General features: G+C 42.5%; 2 protein-coding genes across 4 annotated transcripts in view; both read right to left on the bottom strand.

Moving 5' to 3' along the window:
- Positions 1-10,183, bottom strand: part of sbno2b (strawberry notch homolog 2b) — a 66,434-nt gene extending 56,251 nt beyond the window's left edge. For all 3 annotated transcript variants that reach the window (XM_065956212.1, XM_020652568.3, XM_065956213.1), the window contains exon 1: positions 10,022-10,183. The gene's annotated coding sequence lies outside the window, so the exon portion shown is untranslated. The remainder of the gene's footprint in view (positions 1-10,021) is intronic.
- Positions 10,184-15,100: 4,917 nt separating this feature from the next.
- Positions 15,101-16,411, bottom strand: LOC136179497 (golgin subfamily A member 6-like protein 26). The gene has a single exon (XM_065956354.1). It carries the CDS (start codon positions 16,409-16,411, stop codon positions 15,101-15,103), a length of 1,311 nt encoding a protein of 436 aa, XP_065812426.1.
- Between the last annotated feature and the right edge of the window lie 5,716 nt (positions 16,412-22,127).

Genomic DNA, 22,127 nt, shown 5'->3' with positions numbered 1-22,127 from the left:
CAAAACAGCCTACATTATTAATAACGTCACACAAAAGACTTCTACTGGCCTGTGTGCCCATCACACTCACACACACACACAGGACACACACACACAGAGGACACATACATGTGAGGAGGACGTAGCTGCCAATCTGTTCTCCTCTGCACAAACAGCATGTCCATTCAGTATCACAGACAGTCATAAAGGGGGCTGTGAGAGGCTGGATGACCGAGGACCACAATAGATAGAGAATAAAGATCCAATGTGTGTGTGTAACCATATCTGCTGTCTTATCACAGAGCGGGGAAATGGAAACAAATTGGGTTTTAAGAGCTTGTTGTTATTGCATTTTAGCCCATTCAAAGATTTATCAGAGAGGCTCTCCAGGCTGGGAAACGACATCCAACAAACAGACTTTAAATGATGCTGTGGGCTTTACAGATGTAGCTACTTACAAAGAAAAAAAAACTGCTGCTCTTAATTAGAATTTCCCCCCGGGATCAATAAAGTATCAATCCATCTATTAAATGCTCATCAACCCCATTTAAAGTGGCCGTTCAGCACCATTCTGCCGTGATGATGAATATCTATGTGCCTACAGACACCTCTGAGCGAGTGTGACATATCCATATAAAGAGGAACTTAATCCAGCCTGCATGGCTCACAGGGGGGGGCTTTGTTGTGGTAAATAAAGGAAGACAGGTTGGAAGAGACGGCTCCTGAGCGGAGAGGAAGACGGTGTGGACACAGACACGTTCTCCTCTAAATATCAGCAAACATCACTGAAGTAACTTTCTGGTGTATCGGTTAAAAGTGTGACCGTGCTATCTGACAATTTCAGACAAACGGGACTGAAAGTGTCCTCACAAACGCCTCGTTGTTCACTTTTTATATATCAGCATAATATCAAAGATACTTATTAGATTTGAATGAAAAAGAGGTGGTCATTAGGACGCATAACGTCCAACAACCACAGACACATTCAGCTGAAGGTCACCAGATAACATGGTCACTCTTTAAACCGTAACACCGGCAAGGACTCATTTCTAGCCATAGAAATAGTGACCTGTATGCTGTATGATGGTCACAAGTGTTCCAAACTTTATTTGAACATCTCTGTTTCAGTTCAGTGGTCAGGTGATAAACGTGGCGTTTCAATGTTACATTAAAAAGCCTGTTCTGCAGCTCGGTGGACGCTACTCTCTGGAGCACTTCTTGCACTCAGCGCTGGTCACGTCAGAGATGAATAGAAGGATGATGACACGTTGCCTCTGGTTTAACAAGTTGGGTGACCGGACAGTAGCTTATTTTACCTAAACAAATTTGTATGCTAAGTTCTGAAGGAATGAAGAAGGCTTGACATAGGAGCAGCTGTGGCTCAGTGGGAGAGAGGTCGGGGGTTAAATCCTGTGTGAATGTGGTAATGAATGGACACTCTCCAAAGCAGCACCTGATTATGTGACGGTGAATCATGAAGCGACATGTAGAATAAAGGAGTGTATTTGAGTGGTTGGAAGACTAGAGGAGCACTTCATGTGCCGTCCATTTATCGTTACAAAGCAAATATGAAATCATGTATCTGTTCTGCTTCTGATTCTGTATCAAGGTTCTCTCTTCATGTCGTGTTTGAAGAACATTTCTCTGTTTCCTCCTCAGCTTGAGAAACTCTTCATCCTGTTAAAAGTCTTCCTCACTCCTCCTAACAGTTTTACAGCTTAGGAGCTCTCTTCAGGGCTAAGACACTTTGTGAATAACTTTCATCTTTACAAGGATCTAGTCCTAACTTTGAGGGGAAATTCTTAGAAAGTGTCCTGATTCTAAAAATGTTCTTAGAATTGAGTCACTAGGAGAAACTCTTAGTACTTAGGAGGCTTTGTGAATATGGGCCCTAGAGTTTTCTGCAGGTGTAAAAGCCCTGTGAACAGGTCCATTTCATTTTTTGTTGCGTCTCAACGAATCAGACATTTATTTAAAAAAAATGCTGACCATGTCCTTCTCTGTCTCTCTCATTACACTGCCTACTTCAGCAGCCTGATTTCCTCTCAGTGATATATTGCCTACTTCCCCGTTTCCATCACTATCTCTCCTTCTTCTTTTTTAAATCACAGCCTGTTGTTTTCCTCTTTACCAACACAATCTCTCTCTGGCCATGTGCTAACACATTATGTCTCCATTGCTTTCCACTTTCCTTATGATCCTTCTCCGTCCCCTCCCCTCTGTCAGAGCAGGCCGCTGGCATTGGCTGCTGCCTCTCACCCAGTCTGACCCCCCAGTCGGCTGATTGGAAGCAGCTGGTTCCCTAACTCCCAGAATCTCCACCCACTTCCCCACCAATTTCAGCTGTGGTTATTCAGAGAGTCGGTCATAACGCCAGACACAAGCTATGAGATGCACATTTCACACATCACGGCACAGAGGAGCACAATGTGGTGAAGTGGATCATGACACAAAAAGGTTTGAAAAAGACGTCCAGAGGATCTGTAGAGACTGTAGTTCAGACTGTCTACATGTTCAAACAGGAGGCATTTGAAAGCCCCCCTGATCGCTGATCCTGAAAAAGGACCTGGAGCCAACTCGCCTCTCAGAATTTCAAAAGCGTCTACATATTAAGAAATCAGAATCACATGACTCCTTCCAGAGCCGGCGCCTCCACAGGAGAGTATAATTCAATTTCTGTTTTTGCTGAACTTTGCCCTATCGCAGTCCAGACTCCACTCACATCGACCTCACTGCTCTGGCAGCCATGAGAATGTTGCAGCCCGTCTGTGTCTGTCTTTCAGTCTGTGCTGTGCTAGGTTCATCTGGCTGGTAGAACTACTGAGGAGAGAGAGGGCTGCAGAGTGGACCCCAAAGCCCCCTGCAAGAACAGATGACTCCATTCAACAAATAATCTGTCTTAACAAACCACTTCATAGAAAAAGTAGAAATGGAGTGATTGAAATTTCTTTGACATTTAACATCAGAGGTCTAAACAGAAGGAGTGCACCTTTATAGGAAGAACAGTCTGTGTCACTGTGTACCTCTGTGTGTGTGTGTGTGTGAGACATTGTGTACCTGTGTGTGTGTGTGTGAGACATTGTGTACCTGTGTGTGTGTGTGAGAGACATTGTGTACCTGTGTGTGTGTGTGAGAGACATTGTGTACCTGTGTGTGTGTGTGTGTGTGTGTGAGACATTGTGTACTTGTGTGTGTAAGACATTGTGTACCTGTGTGTGTGTGTGTGTGAGACATTGTGTACTTGTGTGTGTAAGACATTGTGTACCTGTGTGTGTGTGTGTGTAAGACATTGTGTATCTGTGTGTGTGTGTGTGTGTGTGTGTGAGAGACATTGTGTACCTGTGTGTGTGAGACATTGTGTACCTGTGTGTGTGTGTGTGAGACATTGTGTATCTGTGTGTGTGTGTGTGTGTGTAAGACATTGTGTACTTGTGTGTGTGTGTGTGTGTGTGTGTGAGACATTGTGTATCTGTGTGTGTGTGTGTGTGTGTGTGTGTGTGAGACATTGTGTATCTGTGTGTGTGTGAGACATTGTGTACCTGTGTGTGAGTGTGTGTGTGAGACATTGTGTACCTGTGTGTGTGTGTGTGTAAGACATTGTGTATCTGTGTGAGACATTGTGTACCTGTGTGTGTGTGAGACATTGTGTACCTGTGTGTGTGTGTGTGTGTGTAAGACATTGTGTATCTGTGTGAGACATTGTGTACCTGTGTGTGTGTAAGACATTGTGTACCTGTGTGTGTGTGTGTGTGTAAGACATTGTGTATCTGTGTGTGTGTGTGTGTGTGTGTGTGTGTGTGTGTGTGTAAGACATTGTGTATCTGTGTGTGTGTGTGTGTGTGTGTGTGTGTGTGTAAGACATTGTGTATCTGTGTGAGACATTGTGTACCTGTGTGTGTGTAAGACATTGTGTACCTGTGTGTGTGTGTGTGTGAGAAATTGTGTACTTGTGTGTGTGTCTGGCTGTCACGTTAGTGTTTGTGTAGCATGGCGTCGACCTGGCAGCTCGTGTGTCTTTATCTGAGACAGATTTGGATATATTTGAGAGGAGCGACTGGTCACCAGTCTCCAACAGCTGATCAACCCGTGCACCTCCAAGAGCAAACATGTTTGAATGATTCACAAAAACACTTTTTTCAGCCATTTTTCCAGGAATCAGATATTAGTGTCTGTATCCAACGACAACGCCCTTTGGTCTGGTTGTGAAAAAACATGACCACATTTCATAAGAAATCTGAGTTCCAGTGCAGAAACAAAGAATGCTGCTCATCACCAGCACCTACAAATCCTGCCTCCAGCATTTCCTCATTAAAAGGAACAATATGAGACATGATCCACATAAATATATATATCATAAATCCAGTCTGTCCTGTGTAAATGTGTCTCTGAGTCATGACTGTCTACAATGAGGGAGAAGCTCAAGTCCCACTGGCTGTGTTGTTGTCAGAGCTGTGTTTACATGGACGGGACGGCCGGCTCCTCCCCTTGTGTATAAAAGCTGTTTTAGTCAAGAACTAGAGAGAAGAAGAACATACTCACTGATTATTTGGATGTTAGTAAGAGTTTTTAGATCACGCTCATTCTGTGTCAGTTTACATGAAATCTGAAGCTACGAGCTAACTAAAGAGCGCTAACATTAGCATGCTAACACAACAATGTGAAGCTACGAGCTAACTAAAGAGCGCTAACATTAGCATGCTAAAACAACAATGCAGGACACAGGGGATTGCAGCTTGGCTCAAAGTCAATAATAATAATAATAATAATAATAATAATAATTGAATGGACCCGTGTCATACCAGTATAATCAAAGCATTTCTTTGAGGTAAATTTGAAAAGTGTCCGTCACCGGTGCAGACACATAATAGAGGACAAACGGGGTTCAGATGAAACTGTCCTGGAGACTATGAGAATAATAATAATAATAATAATAATAATAATAATAATACTACATTTAATTTGTAACGCACTTTACATTTTTCCAAAAAAATCTCAATAATCTCTCCAGAACAAAGTGACTTTAGTTTCTTTGTGACAAACGAGATGTCCTCTGTGCCTAACGGACACATTTCAAACAAACATCCTGGGGGTCCAGTCCTCGTCAGTTTTTTTAGAAAACAGAAATGTCAAATATTTACTCAGACTGTGATGTTTGTTAAAGACCTTTTAGAAGTGAACACAGATACAGACGTCATCGTTCAGGACACAGCGACACTAAAAAATGACTTCTCAGCCTTTCTGACGTCTTAAGACACAAAACATGTTGAAATCACAATTCATTAAGAATGATGTTTCTTTACATTCTTTATCAATCCTGAAGGGAGGTTCTGCTTTATACACTTATTGAGAGACATGCTGCTCACACACATAGACCCGAATTACACACACGCACGCGCACACACACAGGACACGCACTAATGGAGAGATGTCAGTAAGTAAGATGTCAGCATACTTTTGATCCGCACCGGGACTTGAAGGGGCGACCTTCTCTTAAACCCGAGTCTGCACCCCGAGTGGACGACAAGAACTAAACAGAGCCACTCATGAAGAGGAAGAGTTTAACAACCAGTTCTATAAAAAAATAAACATCCAGCCCTGAGATCAGTGTCCAACCTGCACGTTACTGATTCCCCAGGTCAGAAAATGTGAGACGACTCAGATAACAAGTTCACTACTATCATTAAAATAAAGTTAGATAAGCTTCCTGTAGGCCATTCAGTCTGTGGAAAGAGTAGAGTAAAAGGTGGAACAGCAGTGTGTTCAGAACTGTGTCATACTGAAACAGGAAACAGTCCAGAGTGTCCTTATTCAGCACACCAGGCGGGTTATACACCACTTCAGCCCTGTTCACCGTTTTAATCTGTGATAGTTGACGTTTCTCCTTCAGTCTGAATGTCAGACGTAATGTACCGTCTTCAGAGGTGTTACAGAGGAGAGACAGGATCAGCTGAGCCAGCGGGGGAGTACAGCGCTGTGTGTGTGTGTGTGTGTGTGTGTGTGTGTGTGTGTGTGTGTGCGCGCATGTCTGCTGTGTGTGTGTATGTGGAGTTCCCGCTGTGCCGAAACACAACGTGAATTCACCGACTTGGACACTAATTTAGCCGTCGTGGAATCAATATGAATGATGACGACGTGATGACGGCTGAGCTCAGTTACGGAGCTTTTTGCAGAAACAAAGAGTCTGAGGGGTTTTCTGATATCAGGAACAATGATCCATCAGAAACCAAGTCTTCCCTCTATGTGGACACTAACAGTTCTTTTTTCCTTTCATTTTGAAATCCTTGTTTGCTTCCCTCAAAAGGATGTGAACACACTTTTTCCACTGAAAACATAAAGCAGTGGGTGAAGGATGCCAGCCGGTGGCGTCTTCTCTCACACCGCTCTCTACGTGGCCTTGGAGGCATCCAGAGAGTCTGGATACCAGTTGGGGACATTGGATACTCAACAGGCCATTGTTAAGGAGCGGTTTGTTTCTGGTCACAGCGAGGAGAGACACGATGGGCACATATTCCTCAACAACTGTCCCTTGTTCTTTCACTGTCTTCTGACAAAACAAACCTCCATGTTTAAAACATGAACTGTTATCTAATGAAGGCCAGATTCTGGGAAAGCAGGAACTGAATCAAATGTATTACCTCGCCCCAATTCCCCTCCTCCACTACACATTTTTCACTCTCACTCAAATCAGCCCACAGGCCATAAATGAGATTTATCACTGGCACCAATTGGGGAGGGGTGGAGGAAAAAGAGCCAACAAAGATGAAGGGAGAAGGCAAATGAAGGCCACGTTACAGAGAACAGGGGGGCACAGCCCACTGTCGTATCACAAGCTACTATCACAAAGACACTAACATAAACATATGGAATTTCCTGTGGACCTTTTTTTGTGGTTGAATGGAGTAAACACCGGACATTACATTTCTAAGAATGAATCATTCAAATGATGTCTTTTTTTAAATGTTCATCCTGCTTTGTGAGGTACCCCATGTTCTCAGTGTTCACCGTTCACTTCCTGCTTGTGTTGTGACCCTCTGAGTCCCCACAGCCACCTAACCACAAATATGAAGTAAGAAGAGAAATGCAACCTCACACACACACGCACACGCACTGTTCAGGAGTTACCTGCTCCAGCAGCCTTTAAAGGTTTTATATTCGATTTTTCACACTTAAATGTAGAAATCAAGTATATCCTCTGAAAATAACTCTGTGAGTCATGACTGTCTACAATGGGTGTAACACCCGAGTCCCACTGTCTGTGATGTTTTCAGAGTTTTCAGAGTCCTATCTTCACTTTGTTTACATCGTCAGGACAGCCGGCTGACTCCTCCCCTCACGTATAAAAGTTGTTTAATTGAGGGACTAGAGAAAAGAAGAATAACATACTGTACTCACTGCTTAACTGTGTTTCTAGATCACGTTCATTTCAGGTAAATTTACATGCAGTGTGAAGATACGAACATAATAAAGATCACTAGCATTAGCATGCTAACACAACAATGCAGCGCGAGTTGTTTTGGTTTCATGCTGGTGCTCAAGGGCGACATCTGCTGGATCTAAAAAACACAAGAGCTGCAAATTGACTTACAATGTCATTTGGACCACTGGTTTGTTTTATCATCAACTGTTAAATGAAGAACTCTTCTTACAAATAAAACAGAAGGAGCACAGGCGCAGGCCTCATCGTCATGCCGATTCAGTGGTCTGGATTGAAGACGGTAACAACATCAAACAAAACATTTGGGGCGTTCTAACCACTTTTTCTGCTGCCCAATCAAACAGCCTGGCAGCTGATGTTATTACTGTATTGGGAAGGAGAGACTGCACTGGGAATTAACAGCCAGTGACATCAAGGCCATTGACTTGGTAAGAAGCGAGCACGTCGTTCACTTCACGGTCAACAAACAGAATCCATCAACAAGAACAGAATGACATCACAGAGTCAGAGAAACAGCCAGCCGCAATGGCGATGTAATAAGTCAAGGCTATACCATGAGGCATAACTCTGGAGAACTGAAGGGAAAAATGACAGGAAAGAAAACCAGTGGAGGGGACAGTGTCTTCTCACGTCCTCCTGGTCACTTTCTTCTGCCACATATTACAGACGTAAACACGTTATTCTGTTTCCATACCATTCAAACGTCAAGCACAGAAGCCTGCTGCCCTCTCAGCCTTTTTTGTTTTGTTTCTCTTTTCTTGATTTCTGGACGATCACACTTCTCTTATTCAGATGTTTAACGTTTAAAAAGAAGGAGAATCTTGGAAAAGCAAGGCGGACAAAGAACTTCAAGTGGATCAGGGACGTCTATGAGAGAGTGAAGGTTATGTGCAACGGAGAGGATATTTTGAAGGCCTTACAGTCGAGAAAAACAACAACATGATAGTCTATTGTAATAGTTATATTCACAGCATGGGGTCAGAGTGGTATGCAGAGTTTCTCTGACAGTAAGGGTGTTAAAGTTGTTAAAGTTGAGGTATACGGCTCCAGCACTACATGAAATAAGGGCAATATTTGTGGAGGCATACAATACATCCAGCTCAGAATACAGACGGGACAGATCCCATCTAATATCGGCTCTGATTATTGACGTCATTTACATATAAAACATCATAATACTGATGGCGCCGACCTGAGTCTCAAGTCAAAGATGGATGGGCTCTTTCAACATTTTCAGCTACTTCAGACTGAAGTCTAAAGACCGCTGTTCCTGCTTCCTGTTTTGATGTGAAGCCGGCTCAAAGTTCACTCACATTTCTTTGGAATCGTTGTAATTAATATGCATTTTATTTAATTATTATTATTATTGTGTTTTGGATCTATTAAAAAGTAATGTAATGCAATGTTTACTACAGCTTTGTGTAGCCTTACACATACAACAACAGTATTAATAATGATTGTAACATGAAAGTAACATCTGAATCAGTATATTTACATATCAGCATTAGATCTGAACTGAAACAGTGGATCAGTCTCTACTGTTTGTAACTGAATAAAGTTTACTAAGACCTGCCCTTACAACAATATGTTCTTTAACTTGATGTTTGTTGGGATATTTTTTACTTTTATATGACAGCTACACACTCAGTCTTTACCTCTGTTATTATCTTTAAACACAGGCTGCCTTCAGATTACACGACAATACCTGAACAATCTGAGGATATTTTTTAGTATTAGCACGTTTACATTGTAGTGAATACGCGTCCCACAAAGATGGTGTGATGAATATGTTACGTTTTCATTTCATCAACTAAGAAAAGAAGCGAAATGTATGTTTCCTCAGAAGAAAAGGTGAAGAGAGATCCAGCACAAAGGAGCCAGTCAGAGCTGTAGCTACTGTTAGCTTCTCCAACGACACACGATTAATAACAACAAAGATGGCGATGACCACGAACCACAAAAGGCTTATCCACTTCGATGGGTCCATTAATTATGACTTTTATACGATTCATGGCAACATCCCACGTTAAAGGGTTACATTTAAGCCTTGTTCGGGCAGCTAATTGAGCTAGCTATGTTAGCATAGCTGAGGGGTACGTTCGTTTTGTACACCGCGAGCGGACGGTAACGGAAAAGCGTCGCTGCTCTCTGGTGTGAAGGAAATATGAGATCTTAATCGGACCCCATGTTAAAAGTTTTAATTTATTAACCACACAGCCCATGGTAGAGTGAATATCTGTAAGAGTAACATCACACGGTCGTTTCTACCTCCGCTGTAATGTCAGTATAACGTTGACGTTGACTGGCCTAACGTCTACTACGCGGTGACGTAGTCATTACAAAATATCAAAAACAGTAATTTCACATCTCCTTTTAATTGCTTCCACTATCTCAACATTCATTACCCTCTTCCAACTCATTCAAAGTGTATCGATTACGGTTCCTAGGTCCTCTGATATGGTTTAATTAAAAGGCAACCCGCTAGCCCACCGGCACGGCCCGTAGTGTAAACCGTGCGCTCTTAGGAGAGGCTGAAACACATCTCGTTCTCCGGGAACTGCCGATGTGTCGCTCGTCTTTTCACGATAACCTCCGATCAACACTTACCGTTAAGGCAGAAACTCGTTCTCAGATCAAACCCCGGAGGCTCGGGCCGTTTCAGAGCGAAGATCCGCGTCAAAGTCACGGAAATGAGGAATTTTATCCAACTTATTCTTCTTAGTTGTTTTCTCCACTTCCTGATTGAGACGGCGCCATTTTGAAAACGAAGAAATGTTTCCGCCGCTGTTGTCACGCGCACTGCCGCTTGATGCTCGCGAGCGGAGCATAGCCAGACCATGACAAGTTTCATTTATTTATATATAAATAAGTAAAAATAAATATATATATTTATTTATATAGACTTAAGTATATATAATGAAGAGGAATAATATAGTTTCATTTATTTATATATAATGAAGTGACTGAAGATAAGAGGAATAATATAGTTCCATTTATATAGACCTAAGTGTATATAATGAAGTGACTGAAGATTAGAGGAATAACATAGTCATAAAGAGCTGCTGGTTGTAAATGTTAGCAAAATAATAATAAGTAGGAAATAACTAGGGCTACTTAATTCTAGTGTTCTTACTCTGCTTCTCGTTGACATCATCTGTTCGACAAATATGTTAATTATTCCACAACAGAAATTTTAAAGCTGCTGAATTTATACACTATTTTACCATGGGCACCCAACCTGGGGTCCGGGCCCCCCTTTGCAGGGCACCTGAGATCTCAGGTGTACACATAAAAAACAAAAACAATTGAGAGCAGGCTTTGCCAGTGTTGGGGTCCCGACGCTGCTTGTTATTAAAATGATGTCACCTGTAATGTGTATTTATTGATCAATAAAAAAATATATATAAACACAATGAAATATTTAAAGGATAAGATCATCCTTTATTCAAGCAGGCTGCTGGGGGACAGATTCCAAAACAAGAAACTCACAGCGTCTCCGTCAGTCAGTCAGTCGTCCACCGTGCAGAAACATCCTCCAGCCTGTCAACATTAATAAACACCTAAAGACTGAACGTTTACTAAAAACACAAAAACTGTGTAATGATTGGAAACAAATTAATTTGAGCAAAAAGAAGACTGTAACAGCTCCAGACCGCCCGTGACCCCGAGAGAGAGAAGCTAAAGTTAACGGATTGATGGAAAAAACTGAGTCACAATTTGAAAAACAAAAAACAAAGAGGAGGACCAGAAACAAAAAACTATTTATTCTAAAAAAACAAAAAAAAACAAACACAAAACAAAAACTTACTTTCCAACAGAAGCGAAAACAAGAAGCCACTAACTGGAAGACGCACAAAGACGCTGACACACAGGGAAACTCTGACAATAATCTGACGAGAGGGAAGGAACACTGAGACTAAATACATACAGGGGTGATCAGACACAGGTGAGACTAATAACACAGGTGAAGACAATGAGTAAAGATGAGTAAAGATGAGATTCACAGAGGGAGAAAGAAACTACAAAGTATAAACACTAAAGACACAGAGAACTTCAATTTCATAACAAAACTAGTACAAAGAAACACTAAAGACTACATTTGAAAAGAAACACACAAAGAAGAAGAACATCTAAACTCTTGGTGAGGCGCCTGAGATCTCAGGTGGGGGGGGCTCAGTCTGATCTGAGGTTGTCAAAATACGATTTGCACAGAAGAAATCAAATCCTTTGAAAATGAGGTCTGTTGGTCAGGTTTATTTCTGAGGATTTTACCAATGAAATAAAAACTATTAACAGTTAGTCACTTGATCATGTGGGTCGGGGAGTCATGCAGTTAGGTTTTTCTTGTATCTACCTTAAAGGACGTCACTCTTTGGAGACCTCTGCATGTTTCAAGATATAGGAGAGCATGAACATGGACAGTGGTAGACCACTGGTTTACTGTAAAAAAATGAAATGTACACTTAAAGACAAACAAGAAGTATTTGACAACATCTGGGACCTTTATATTCATTTTCTTTAGGATAAAATCTGAGTTACAATGTTTGTAATCGTTTAAGATTTATTTTAGGGTCTTTATTTCAAAAAGAGGACAGAGGAGGGCGAGAGAGGCAGAGTGAGATAGAGAGAGAGAGAGAGAGTAAGGGAGAGAGAGAAAGAGTAAGGGGGATAGAGAGAGAGCGATAGAGAGAGAGAGAGAGTAAGGGGGAAGAGAGAGAGAGATAGAGAGAGAGAAAGAGAGAGTAAGGGGGAGAGAGAGAGAGAGAGAGAGACAGACAGAGAGAGAGAGTGTAAGGGAGAGAGAGAGAGAGAGAGAGGGAGAGAGAGAGTGTAAGAAAATAATTTATATAATACATAATACATCAAATGTTGGAAGGAAACAACTCAAAAACAGAGTAAATTAAAATGCTATTTGGCCCTAAACAGAGAATACACATTGGCAGATTACCAGAGCACAGTAAACCCACCACAAGAAAATTCCTGACGATGTACAGACTCATCGAGCACAGACTGACTGTAGAGACGGGGCGCTACAAAAAGAACTGGCAGTTCAGTTCTGACAGACTCTGCCCCAACGGTGACACCTTACAGAGACAGAGCTCCACTTCCTCACATCTTGCCCTAAGTATCAGGCTGTGAGGGAGGAATACTTCCCCAAGATAATACATGTATTCCCTGAGTTTGAACACTCAACACACACACAGAAACTCCCATATCTGCTGGGAGAAAAACCAAACTGTGAAATGATAGCAGCAAAATTCATCACAGCCTGTCAGAGCATGAGAACCAGTGGAACCAGAACACACACACACACACACACACACACACACACACACAAAGGCACAAATACACATAACACTTGTGTTAATCTCATACACACACTATCTTTTTATTATTACTATTATATTTTTTTTATTCTTATTTTTTTTATTTGTTTATTATTATTATTATTCTTTTTTTTTTTTTCATTGTTAAAATATTTAATTGCTAATTATTACTTTTCATTATTACTATTGTATTATTTGTTTTTAAATGCTTTGGCAATATATTTTACACATTCATGCCAATAAAGCTAATTGAAGTGAATTGAATTGTAAGAGAGAGAGCGGGAGAGAGAGAGAGAGAGAGAGAGAGAGAGAGAGAGAGCAAGAGTGAGAAAGAGGGAAAAGGAGACACAGGTCGGACTCGAGCCCGGGCCGATCGCCTGGAGGACCACAGCCTCAGCCACATGGTGCACGCGCTTTACCCACTACGCCACATGCAGCCCATTGTATATGTGGGAAGAATATTTGTGTTTAACAAATCACCTGTGGAGATGTACTCCCTGTGGTTATCTTTATTTCATACAGATAATATTGTACCATTTTGTACTTTTTGTTTTTATTATTTGACCTTTTTATTCTTATTTATAAATGTGTAGAAATGTGCATGATGTAAATGAGTATATATATATTTTCTTCCCTTTATTTATTTATTTATAATTGTGTTTCTGTGCTTTGGTCAAAATATAACATGAATCAAGCACCAGAGGAGGTTTGTGACCCTGTATAAACCAGCTCTCTCAGAACGTTCCGTTTTGGTGTGTGTGTCTCTTTAAATGTAATGAGCCTGGAACACCTTCAAGGTGGAAGATGTAAAACTGTGACTGTAAGGACATTTTTGACTTGAAAGTGTCATGTAGTGCGGGTTGGGACGGCACACAGCGGCCCTGCACCGAGCTTCACTGTCCTGTTGCTGAAGTATTTCACCGTCTTTTTGCAAAGCTTACATATCATATTCATGACATTTTGATAACAATATTCAGCTCTGAAATACCGACAGACGCTCCTGTAACATATCGCTAACAGCTTTACTTGACACCAAAGCTAACCTGCATAATAACACACATTAGAAGCTATGGTCGTAACATATGAAGAAGGTGACAAAGCAATATGATAATAAATATAAATACACATTGCCCTGCTGCAGTCTCTGCCATGAGGGGATGTATTCTCTGTGCCACATCAGATGGACACGAATGTATTTTGTTATACATTATTTTTCCATCTCAGTAAATCTTTGGATCAGTTATCGTATCAAAGTTTCATATTTTCATTTAAGATGACAAAGTGAGTGCATGTTGGTCTTCGCTCTGCAGGTCTCATCCCTCGGTCCATTTCACGTTATTGAGCGACGGAGCTGGAAGAGCTCCAGTCGTTTCCAGAAAATGCAGTGCCACTGCCTTCCTGGTATATCAGTCCCCCCTTTTCCCAACAAAGGAGGGCGGCAGGAGGGCGCTGTGTGTGTGTGTGTGTGTGTGTGTGTGTGTGTGTGTGTGTGTGTGTGTGTGTGTGTGTGTGTGTGTGTGTGTGTGTGTGTGTGTGTGTGTGTGTGTGTGCGTGCATTCAAATTCAAGATGCTGTCTGTGAGAGATAGGGGCAGGCGTGCACTCTGTCCTCCCTGTTTGATATGGCTCTTTGTTGTCTGATGATACAGGATGTCAGAGCAGGAGCAGTTACACGTTTATAAGACATGTGAGCTCCATACTGAGGACTGATTCTGTTCAGCAGGGTCCTTCATCCTGACTTTACAGTTTATACTCACACACACACACACAATGACAGCAGCAGATACCTGAGATGAACCACCTCAACATAAGTCTGCAGTTTGAACTGGACATGAGGGTGAGCTCCTTTACTTTGACTTTGGCGCCCCCTGCTGGAATAAAACTTCAACTACTGGACAGAATGAATCATAAGGAATAAGACAGACAGACAGACAGGCATTTAAACACATAAAACCATCAAAATGAGTCAAATCAGTTTTTAAAACAGGCATCAGATTTAGAAATGATAAATAAAAGATATCTGAGAAATGTGATGAACACATCCAGTGTGCAAACAACTGGATTGAAAGTCAATCACTTCACATCGCTCTACAGAAATACAACTACACAGAAAAAATGAATGCTCAAACTTTTTATTGTAATTATTTCCAAATTTTTGGTGTGGGATGAACCGGAGCACCCGGAGAAAAAAACCCACATAGACACAGTGGGAACATGAAGAGTCCTGACAGACAGGTACCAGTGGATTCCTGTCTGTTAGGACTTGATGTGTTCCCCTGTGCTGCCAGGCCTGTTACAGCCTGTGTGTGTTGGGGGGAGTTTGGAGGTGGAAAGGTGGGGAGGAGGAGGGGCTGGTGCTGTCACTTTGGGTCCAGGTTCTGCCTCCTCTGCCGCTTGTATTGGTGCCGGCGGCTTTCTGAGGCGCAGATCTTCTCAGCCCTCCTCAACATAGTGATGTCCTCTCTGGTAGGACACGGTGGACTGTCTTCCTCCAGCTCTTCCTGAAGGCGGTCAGCCCTCAACTTTTGGTTCTCTTTGTCTTTTTGGAGCTCCTCCACCTTCTTCTTCAGAGAGTAAATCGTCTCCTCCTGTCTCTCCAGTTTGGAGACGAGCTGCCTCCTCTGGCGGCTTTCTGAAGTGCAGATCTTCTCAGCCTTCCTCCAGGAAGTGATCTCCTCACTGGTAGTGCACAGTTGACTGACTTCCTCCAGCTCTTTCTGAAGGCAGTCAGCCCTCAATGTGTGGTGCTCTTTGTCTTTTTGGAGCTCCTCCACCTCCTTCTGCAGTGCACAATTGATCTCCTCTACCTCTTCTTTGAAGACCTTCACCTCCTGCTCCAGTGACTCTTTGTCCTCTGTCAGTCTCTCTACCAGCATCCGGTCCTTGTTGGCTGACTCCAGATGCTGATGCCTGATTTCCTCCATTTCTCTCCTGAGGTTGTCAGCCATCATTTTATGGTGCTGCCTTTTCTTTTTGGAGTCTCTTAACTCCTTCTGCAGCCCCAGATTGGCCTCCTCCTGTTCTTCCAGTTTGGAGAAGAGGTGTTGCCTGCTTAGTGTTACTTCTTCCAGCTGGTACTTTAAGGCCATGGTCTGCTTAGCGGTCTTGATGTCCTTGCTGAAGGTGTCTTTCTGCATGACCTTAATCTTTTCCAGCAGGGCCTCTTTTTCAGATTGCAGAGTTTCTTGCTGCTTTGGTTCACTACAGGTTGTTTCCTGGAGTTTTTGTTTGAGCATCCTGATCTCCTGGTCACATTGGAGTCTCTCTTCTTGCTCCACCCTCAACCTTTCTTCTACCTCCTGGATCTTTGACTTGCTGATGGTGTATCTCTCCCGCTCTGCCTTGCTCAGATCTTTCTCCTGTTTCAGAAGAGCCTTCACTCCTTCCAGTTCTTTCCTGAGCTCTGCAACCACCTGCCATTGGGGTGGGCGTCTCTGAGGCAGTGAGCGATCAGGTCCATTCTGGGTCTGCCAGTGGTGTTGCCCGTAGGCCTCCTCCCTCCTTCGGTGGAAAGTCTGACCTTCTGGCTGAGTAGGACGCTGCCTGTTGTTGTTTTGGCGGCGGTTCCAGCAGTTGGCTCCTTGCATGGGGTATTTAAACTCCCCAGCTCCAACCTCCTCATCTCCCATCTCCTTCTCCATGATATCTCCCCAGCTCTGGGATTGTTCCATTGCTGTTCTTAGTTGAATCAGTGTCTTGGATGTTGAGTTGTTTGTTGTCTTTATAAAGACAATGTCTCAGATCAGATCTGTGAACTGTTGTAGTCTCTGAATCAATCCGTGAACTGTTGAGAGTCTGTGCTTTCTTGCCCTTTACTTGAGGTTGGATATGAAGATTCTAACTTCCTTTGAGGATCCAGAGTTCTGGAATTCCTTTGATTGGTTTATTTTTTTTCAAACATTCTGTTTCCATGACAACACTGCATCATTCTAATCTTTGCCTGTTAATTAAAAAGAAACAAAAAATGGCTGCCCGAGCATTTAAGATTCAACCAAGCAGCAAACTCCGGTCTTGAAAAATAAAAACAATTTTAGCTGAAGTGTAAAATCATGCAGTTCCTCGAGTGTCCACTAGAGGCTGGTTGCAGGTGACATAACACAAGTTACATACACATGAGGTGCAAAAAAGCAGTTTTTGCAGCAGAAATAAACACGTTTACATCCTTGTACAAAAAAACTAAAAGGTCTGATTAGTTATTGTCATCACTGGCACACACTGTTCGGGGGGTGAATTTAAAAAATGATTGATTTTGAAAACAATACATGTGTCCATAGTTAGGTGTGTAGCTGACCTGATCGACAGGTTTGGCGTGGTGTAACAGTTTGTCAGGAGGTTTAAAACCCGCCTCAGCTCCAGCTCTCAGCCTGTCGTTAGGTTGACTGAAAGTTAGACTGAGACAGCATTTCCAGCATGGAGACCACCATCGATGGGACTCCAGCGCCCCCTGCAGGAACAGTTCAGTTTTATTTTTCAACACTGGAGATTCTGGCTCGGCTTCAATAAGCACTCTGCAGGATAAAGATGTTCACAAGCTTTTAGCCACGCCCTTTGCACCAATCAGGAAGTGTCATCCTCCGCCGGTTGGGTAACTCAAAAACTAAAATATAGTGATGAGTACAACATCAATATGTGTGTAATCCTTCAGGGTAAAAACCTGTGCAATGTTAGATTAAATGCAATCATAAAAATATAATCAAACTAAGGCGGTTAACTGTTTGTGTGTTGGAGCTGGATTTGTCATTCTATAAAAAACTTTATTTTTTAAAGGAAATCTAAATTGGCAGATTGTTTTGTTTGGAAGGTTTGATTATAGCGGGGGTCGGCAACCCGTGGCTTTTTGCGCCTCCCTGTGGCTTTGCCAAAAAAGAAAATATTTTTTTGGAAGATTTATTTTGGGCTTTTCGTGCCTTTAATGCAGAAAGAGGACAGTAGATAAAGTCAGAAACCAGGGAGAGAGTGGGGAATGACATGCAGAAAGGGGCCACGGGTGGAAGTGAACCCAGGCCTACCACTCGAGACGAGAGCCTCAATACCAGCCTAACCATTGCGCCACCAGCGTGCCCCCAAAAAAGAAAATCTTAATATTTTTTTTAATCATTGTTGATTCAAAGTGTTTTACATTCTCTTTAGAGTTAAAGATGTGTGGCCCTTCTTTAAATTATTAGGCTAATATATTTGTTTTAGCCTAGATTTCTTCATATGTGTGTCATATCCTCAGCGGCGCTCAGAGTTTGTCCTGTCCCTGTGTTTTGACCTTTTTGTAGGCTTGAGCAATCTGTTGCCAGAAATGTGAAAGAAGGAAAAGCAGGCTAATGTTTAGAGACATTTCTAGAAGAAGCACAATGCATTTAGTGAAGATGATCTGGGCGATTTCTGCAGGAAGCAAAGCAAAGTTTTAAGAAACGGAGAGGTGCCTGTGGGAGACCCCTGACGTAGTGTGTCGTTATCGTCAGGTATTAGCTAACAAAAGGTACTCCTGGAGGCATCCATGTTTCTTGTCCGACTTGTTGCCTACTTGCAACAGTAAAATGTCTACATTCGAGAGGTAAAATGAATGCACCATAAGTGTCCTGCTCATAGACTCATCAGAAAAATGTGATGGAGACATGAGCTAAAGGTCATACATGTATTACACTTTTCAAAGATTGAACTGAACAAACTGTACTCTCATGTTTCTCCTGTGTGATAGATGCCATCTGCTCCTCCCTGCCTTCAAAAAGACTTATCGGCTGTTACAGTACAAACGTAGAGGATACAGTCGAATTGGAAACAAAGTTTTCCAAGTTAAGGCTTAATGTGTGCAGACGTCATAGCTTGTAATTTCTGGTGGACTTTTTCTTCTTTAGTAAATTGTTTTCTTATTGTTTTTGCAAACACGATGTTTCACTTTGTTTTGTTTAATATTTTATAATATTAAAGGAACAGTATGTAACTCTGACCCCTAGTGTTTAAAATGGGTACTGTAGTCTAAATTCTAAACATTGTAGAGAGCTGTCTCTCCCCCCCCCCCTCTCTAGAGTGGATGCTCACACAGGTCACCATGTGGTGGACACTGAAGCTTCAGTGTTTATCCAGCTCTGCATGGGTCTGTAAACCTTTCTGTGTTCTAACCTCTCTCCATTTTTCAAAAGCATCTCCAATATTGATCCTAGTTTGTGCACGTTTCTGCTCGTGGAGCTTATTAGAAACATGCAGAGGCTTTTTAGGTCGGGTACAATCACTTCATTCAGGACCAGAATCTAAAGTTAAAAGGAGGACATATTGGCTGCTGCATTGTTGTCAGAGAAGCCAGCACTTCAACATGGCATGTTTCTTTAATGTCTGATCATATAGTAAGATACCTTTATCATTTCACTCACTACACATCTCACTGATTGGACCTTTCAGTTACACCATGTGTATTTTTGGCTCTTTTGTTCTAATTATAGTACCTGTACTTAATTCTAATGACCCAGTTTGTTGCATTTTTCTGTTTTCTACTTGTGACTGATGTGTTTTTTTTTAAACGGTTGAACTTTTACCATTTGATGCATTCTTGTATTTATCAGTTTTAGTGTTTGTTATTTAAACTAACTTCATGTTTTGTGTTGATGAAGTAGAAGTTGAAACGCCTTTAATAGATTTCTCAGATATTTTAAGATTGCTTCAGATGGATTAATAAAAGGGACTCGTGAAGCTTTCCTGTTCGACCCCCTATAGAAAATATAATTTGCTTTGGCAATATATTTTACACATTCATGCCAATAATAATAAGCTAATTGAATTGAATTGTAAGAGAGAGAGCGGGAGAGAGAGAGAGAGAGAGAGAGAGAGAGAGAGAGCAAGAGTGAGAAAGAGGGAAAAGGAGACACAGGTCGGACTCGAGCCTGGGCCGATCGCCTGGAGGACCACAGCCTCAGCCACATGGTGCACGCGCTTTACCCACTACGCCACATGCAGCCCATTGTATATGTGGGAAGAATATTTGTGTTTAACAAATCACCTGTGGTAAGTCTGCAGTTTGAACTGGACATGAGGGTGAGCTCCTTTACTTTGACTTTGGCGCCCCCTGCTGGAATAAAACTTCAACTACTGGACAGAATGAATCATAAGGAATAAGACAGACAGACAGACAGGCATTTAAACACATAAAACCATCAAAATGAGTCAAATCAGTTTTTAAAACAGGCATCAGATTTAGAAATGATAAATAAAAGATATCTGAGAAATGTGATGAACACATCCAGTGTGCAAACAACTGGATTGAAAGTCAATCACTTCACATCGCTCTACAGAAATACAACTACACAGAAAAAATGAATGCTCAAACTTTTTATTGTAATTATTTCCAAATTTTTGGTGTGGGATGAACCGGAGCACCCGGAGAAAAAAACCCACATAGACACAGTGGGAACATGAAGAGTCCTGACAGACAGGTACCAGTGGATTCCTGTCTGTTAGGACTTGATGTGTTCCCCTGTGCTGCCAGGCCTGTTACAGCCTGTGTGTGTTGGGGGGAGTTTGGAGGTGGAAAGGTGGGGAGGAGGAGGGGCTGGTGCTGTCACTTTGGGTCCAGGTTCTGCCTCCTCTGCCGCTTGTATTGGTGCCGGCGGCTTTCTGAGGCGCAGATCTTCTCAGCCCTCCTCAACATAGTGATGTCCTCTCTGGTAGGACACGGTGGACTGTCTTCCTCCAGCTCTTCCTGAAGGCGGTCAGCCCTCAACTTTTGGTTCTCTTTGTCTTTTTGGAGCTCCTCCACCTTCTTCTTCAGAGAGTAAATCGTCTCCTCCTGTCTCTCCAGTTTGGAGACGAGCTGCCTCCTCTGGCGGCTTTCTGAAGTGCAGATCTTCTCAGCCTTCCTCCAGGAAGTGATCTCCTCACTGGTGGTGCACAGTTGACTGACTTCCTCCAGCTCTTTCTGAAGGCAGTCAGCCCTCAATGTGTGGTGCTCTTTGTCTTTTTGGAGCTCCTCCACCTCCTTCTGCAGTGCACAATTGATCTCCTCTACCTCTTCTTTGAAGACCTTCACCTCCTGCTCCAGTGACTCTTTGTCCTCTGTCAGTCTCTCTACCAGCATCCGGTCCTTGTTGGCTGACTCCAGATGCTGATGCCTGATTTCCTCCATTTCTCTCCTGAGGTTGTCAGCCATCATTTTATGGTGCTGCCTTTTCTTTTTGGAGTCTCTTAACTCCTTCTGCAGCCCCAGATTGGCCTCCTCCTGTTCTTCCAGTTTGGAGAAGAGGTGTTGCCTGCTTAGTGTTACTTCTTCCAGCTGGTACTTTAAGGCCATGGTCTGCTTAGCGGTCTTGATGTCCTTGCTGAAGGTGTCTTTCTGCATGACCTTAATCTTTTCCAGCAGGGCCTCTTTTTCAGATTGCAGAGTTTCTTGCTGCTTTGGTTCACTACAGGTTGTTTCCTGGAGTTTTTGTTTGAGCATCCTGATCTCCTGGTCACATTGGAGTCTCTCTTCTTGCTCCACCCTCAACCTTTCTTCTACCTCCTGGATCTTTGACTTGCTGATGGTGTATCTCTCCCGCTCTGCCTTGCTCAGATCTTTCTCCTGTTTCAGAAGAGCCTTCACTCCTTCCAGTTCTTTCCTGAGCTCTGCAACCACCTGCCATTGGGGTGGGCGTCTCTGAGACAGTGAGCAATCAGGTCCATTCTGGGTCTGCCAGTGGTGTTGCCCGTAGGCTTCCTCCCTCCTTCGGTGGAAAGTCTGACCTTCTGGCTGAGTAGGACGCTGCCTGTTGTTGTTTTGGCGGCGGTTCCAGCAGTTGGCTCCTTGCATGGGGTATTTAAACTCCCCAGCTCCAACCTCCTCATCTCCCATCTCCTTCTCCATGATATCTCCCCAGCTCTGGGATTGTTCCATTGCTGTTCTTAGTTGAATCAGTGTCTTGGATGTTGAGTTGTTTGTTGTCTTTATAAAGATAATGTCTCAGATCAGATCTGTGAACTGTTGTAGTCTCTGAATCAATCCGTGAACTGTTGAGAGTCTGTGCTTTCTTGCCCTTTACTTGAGGTTGGATATGAAGATTCTAACTTCCTTTGAGGATCCAGAGTTCTGGAATTCCTTTGATTGGTTTATTTTTTTTCAAACATTCTGTTTCCATGACAACACTGCATCATTCTAATCTTTGCCTGTTAATTAAAAAGAAACAAAAAATGGCTGCCCGAGCATTTAAGATTCAACCAAGCAGCAAACTCCGGTCTTGAAAAATAAAAACAATTTTAGCTGAAGTGTAAAATCATGCAGTTCCTCGAGTGTCCACTAGAGGCTGGTTGCAGGTGACATAACACAAGTTACATACACATGAGGTGCAAAAAAGCAGTTTTTGCAGCAGAAATAAACACGTTTACATCCTTGTACAAAAAAACTAAAAGGTCTGATTAGTTATTGTCATCACT

The sequence above is a fragment of the Labrus bergylta genome, chromosome 6 (assembly GCF_963930695.1).
Source record: "Labrus bergylta chromosome 6, fLabBer1.1, whole genome shotgun sequence".
Lineage (NCBI taxonomy): Eukaryota > Metazoa > Chordata > Actinopteri > Labriformes > Labridae > Labrus > Labrus bergylta.
Note: the sequence above shows the minus strand (reverse complement) of the source record. Positions and strands in the feature narration are given on the sequence as shown.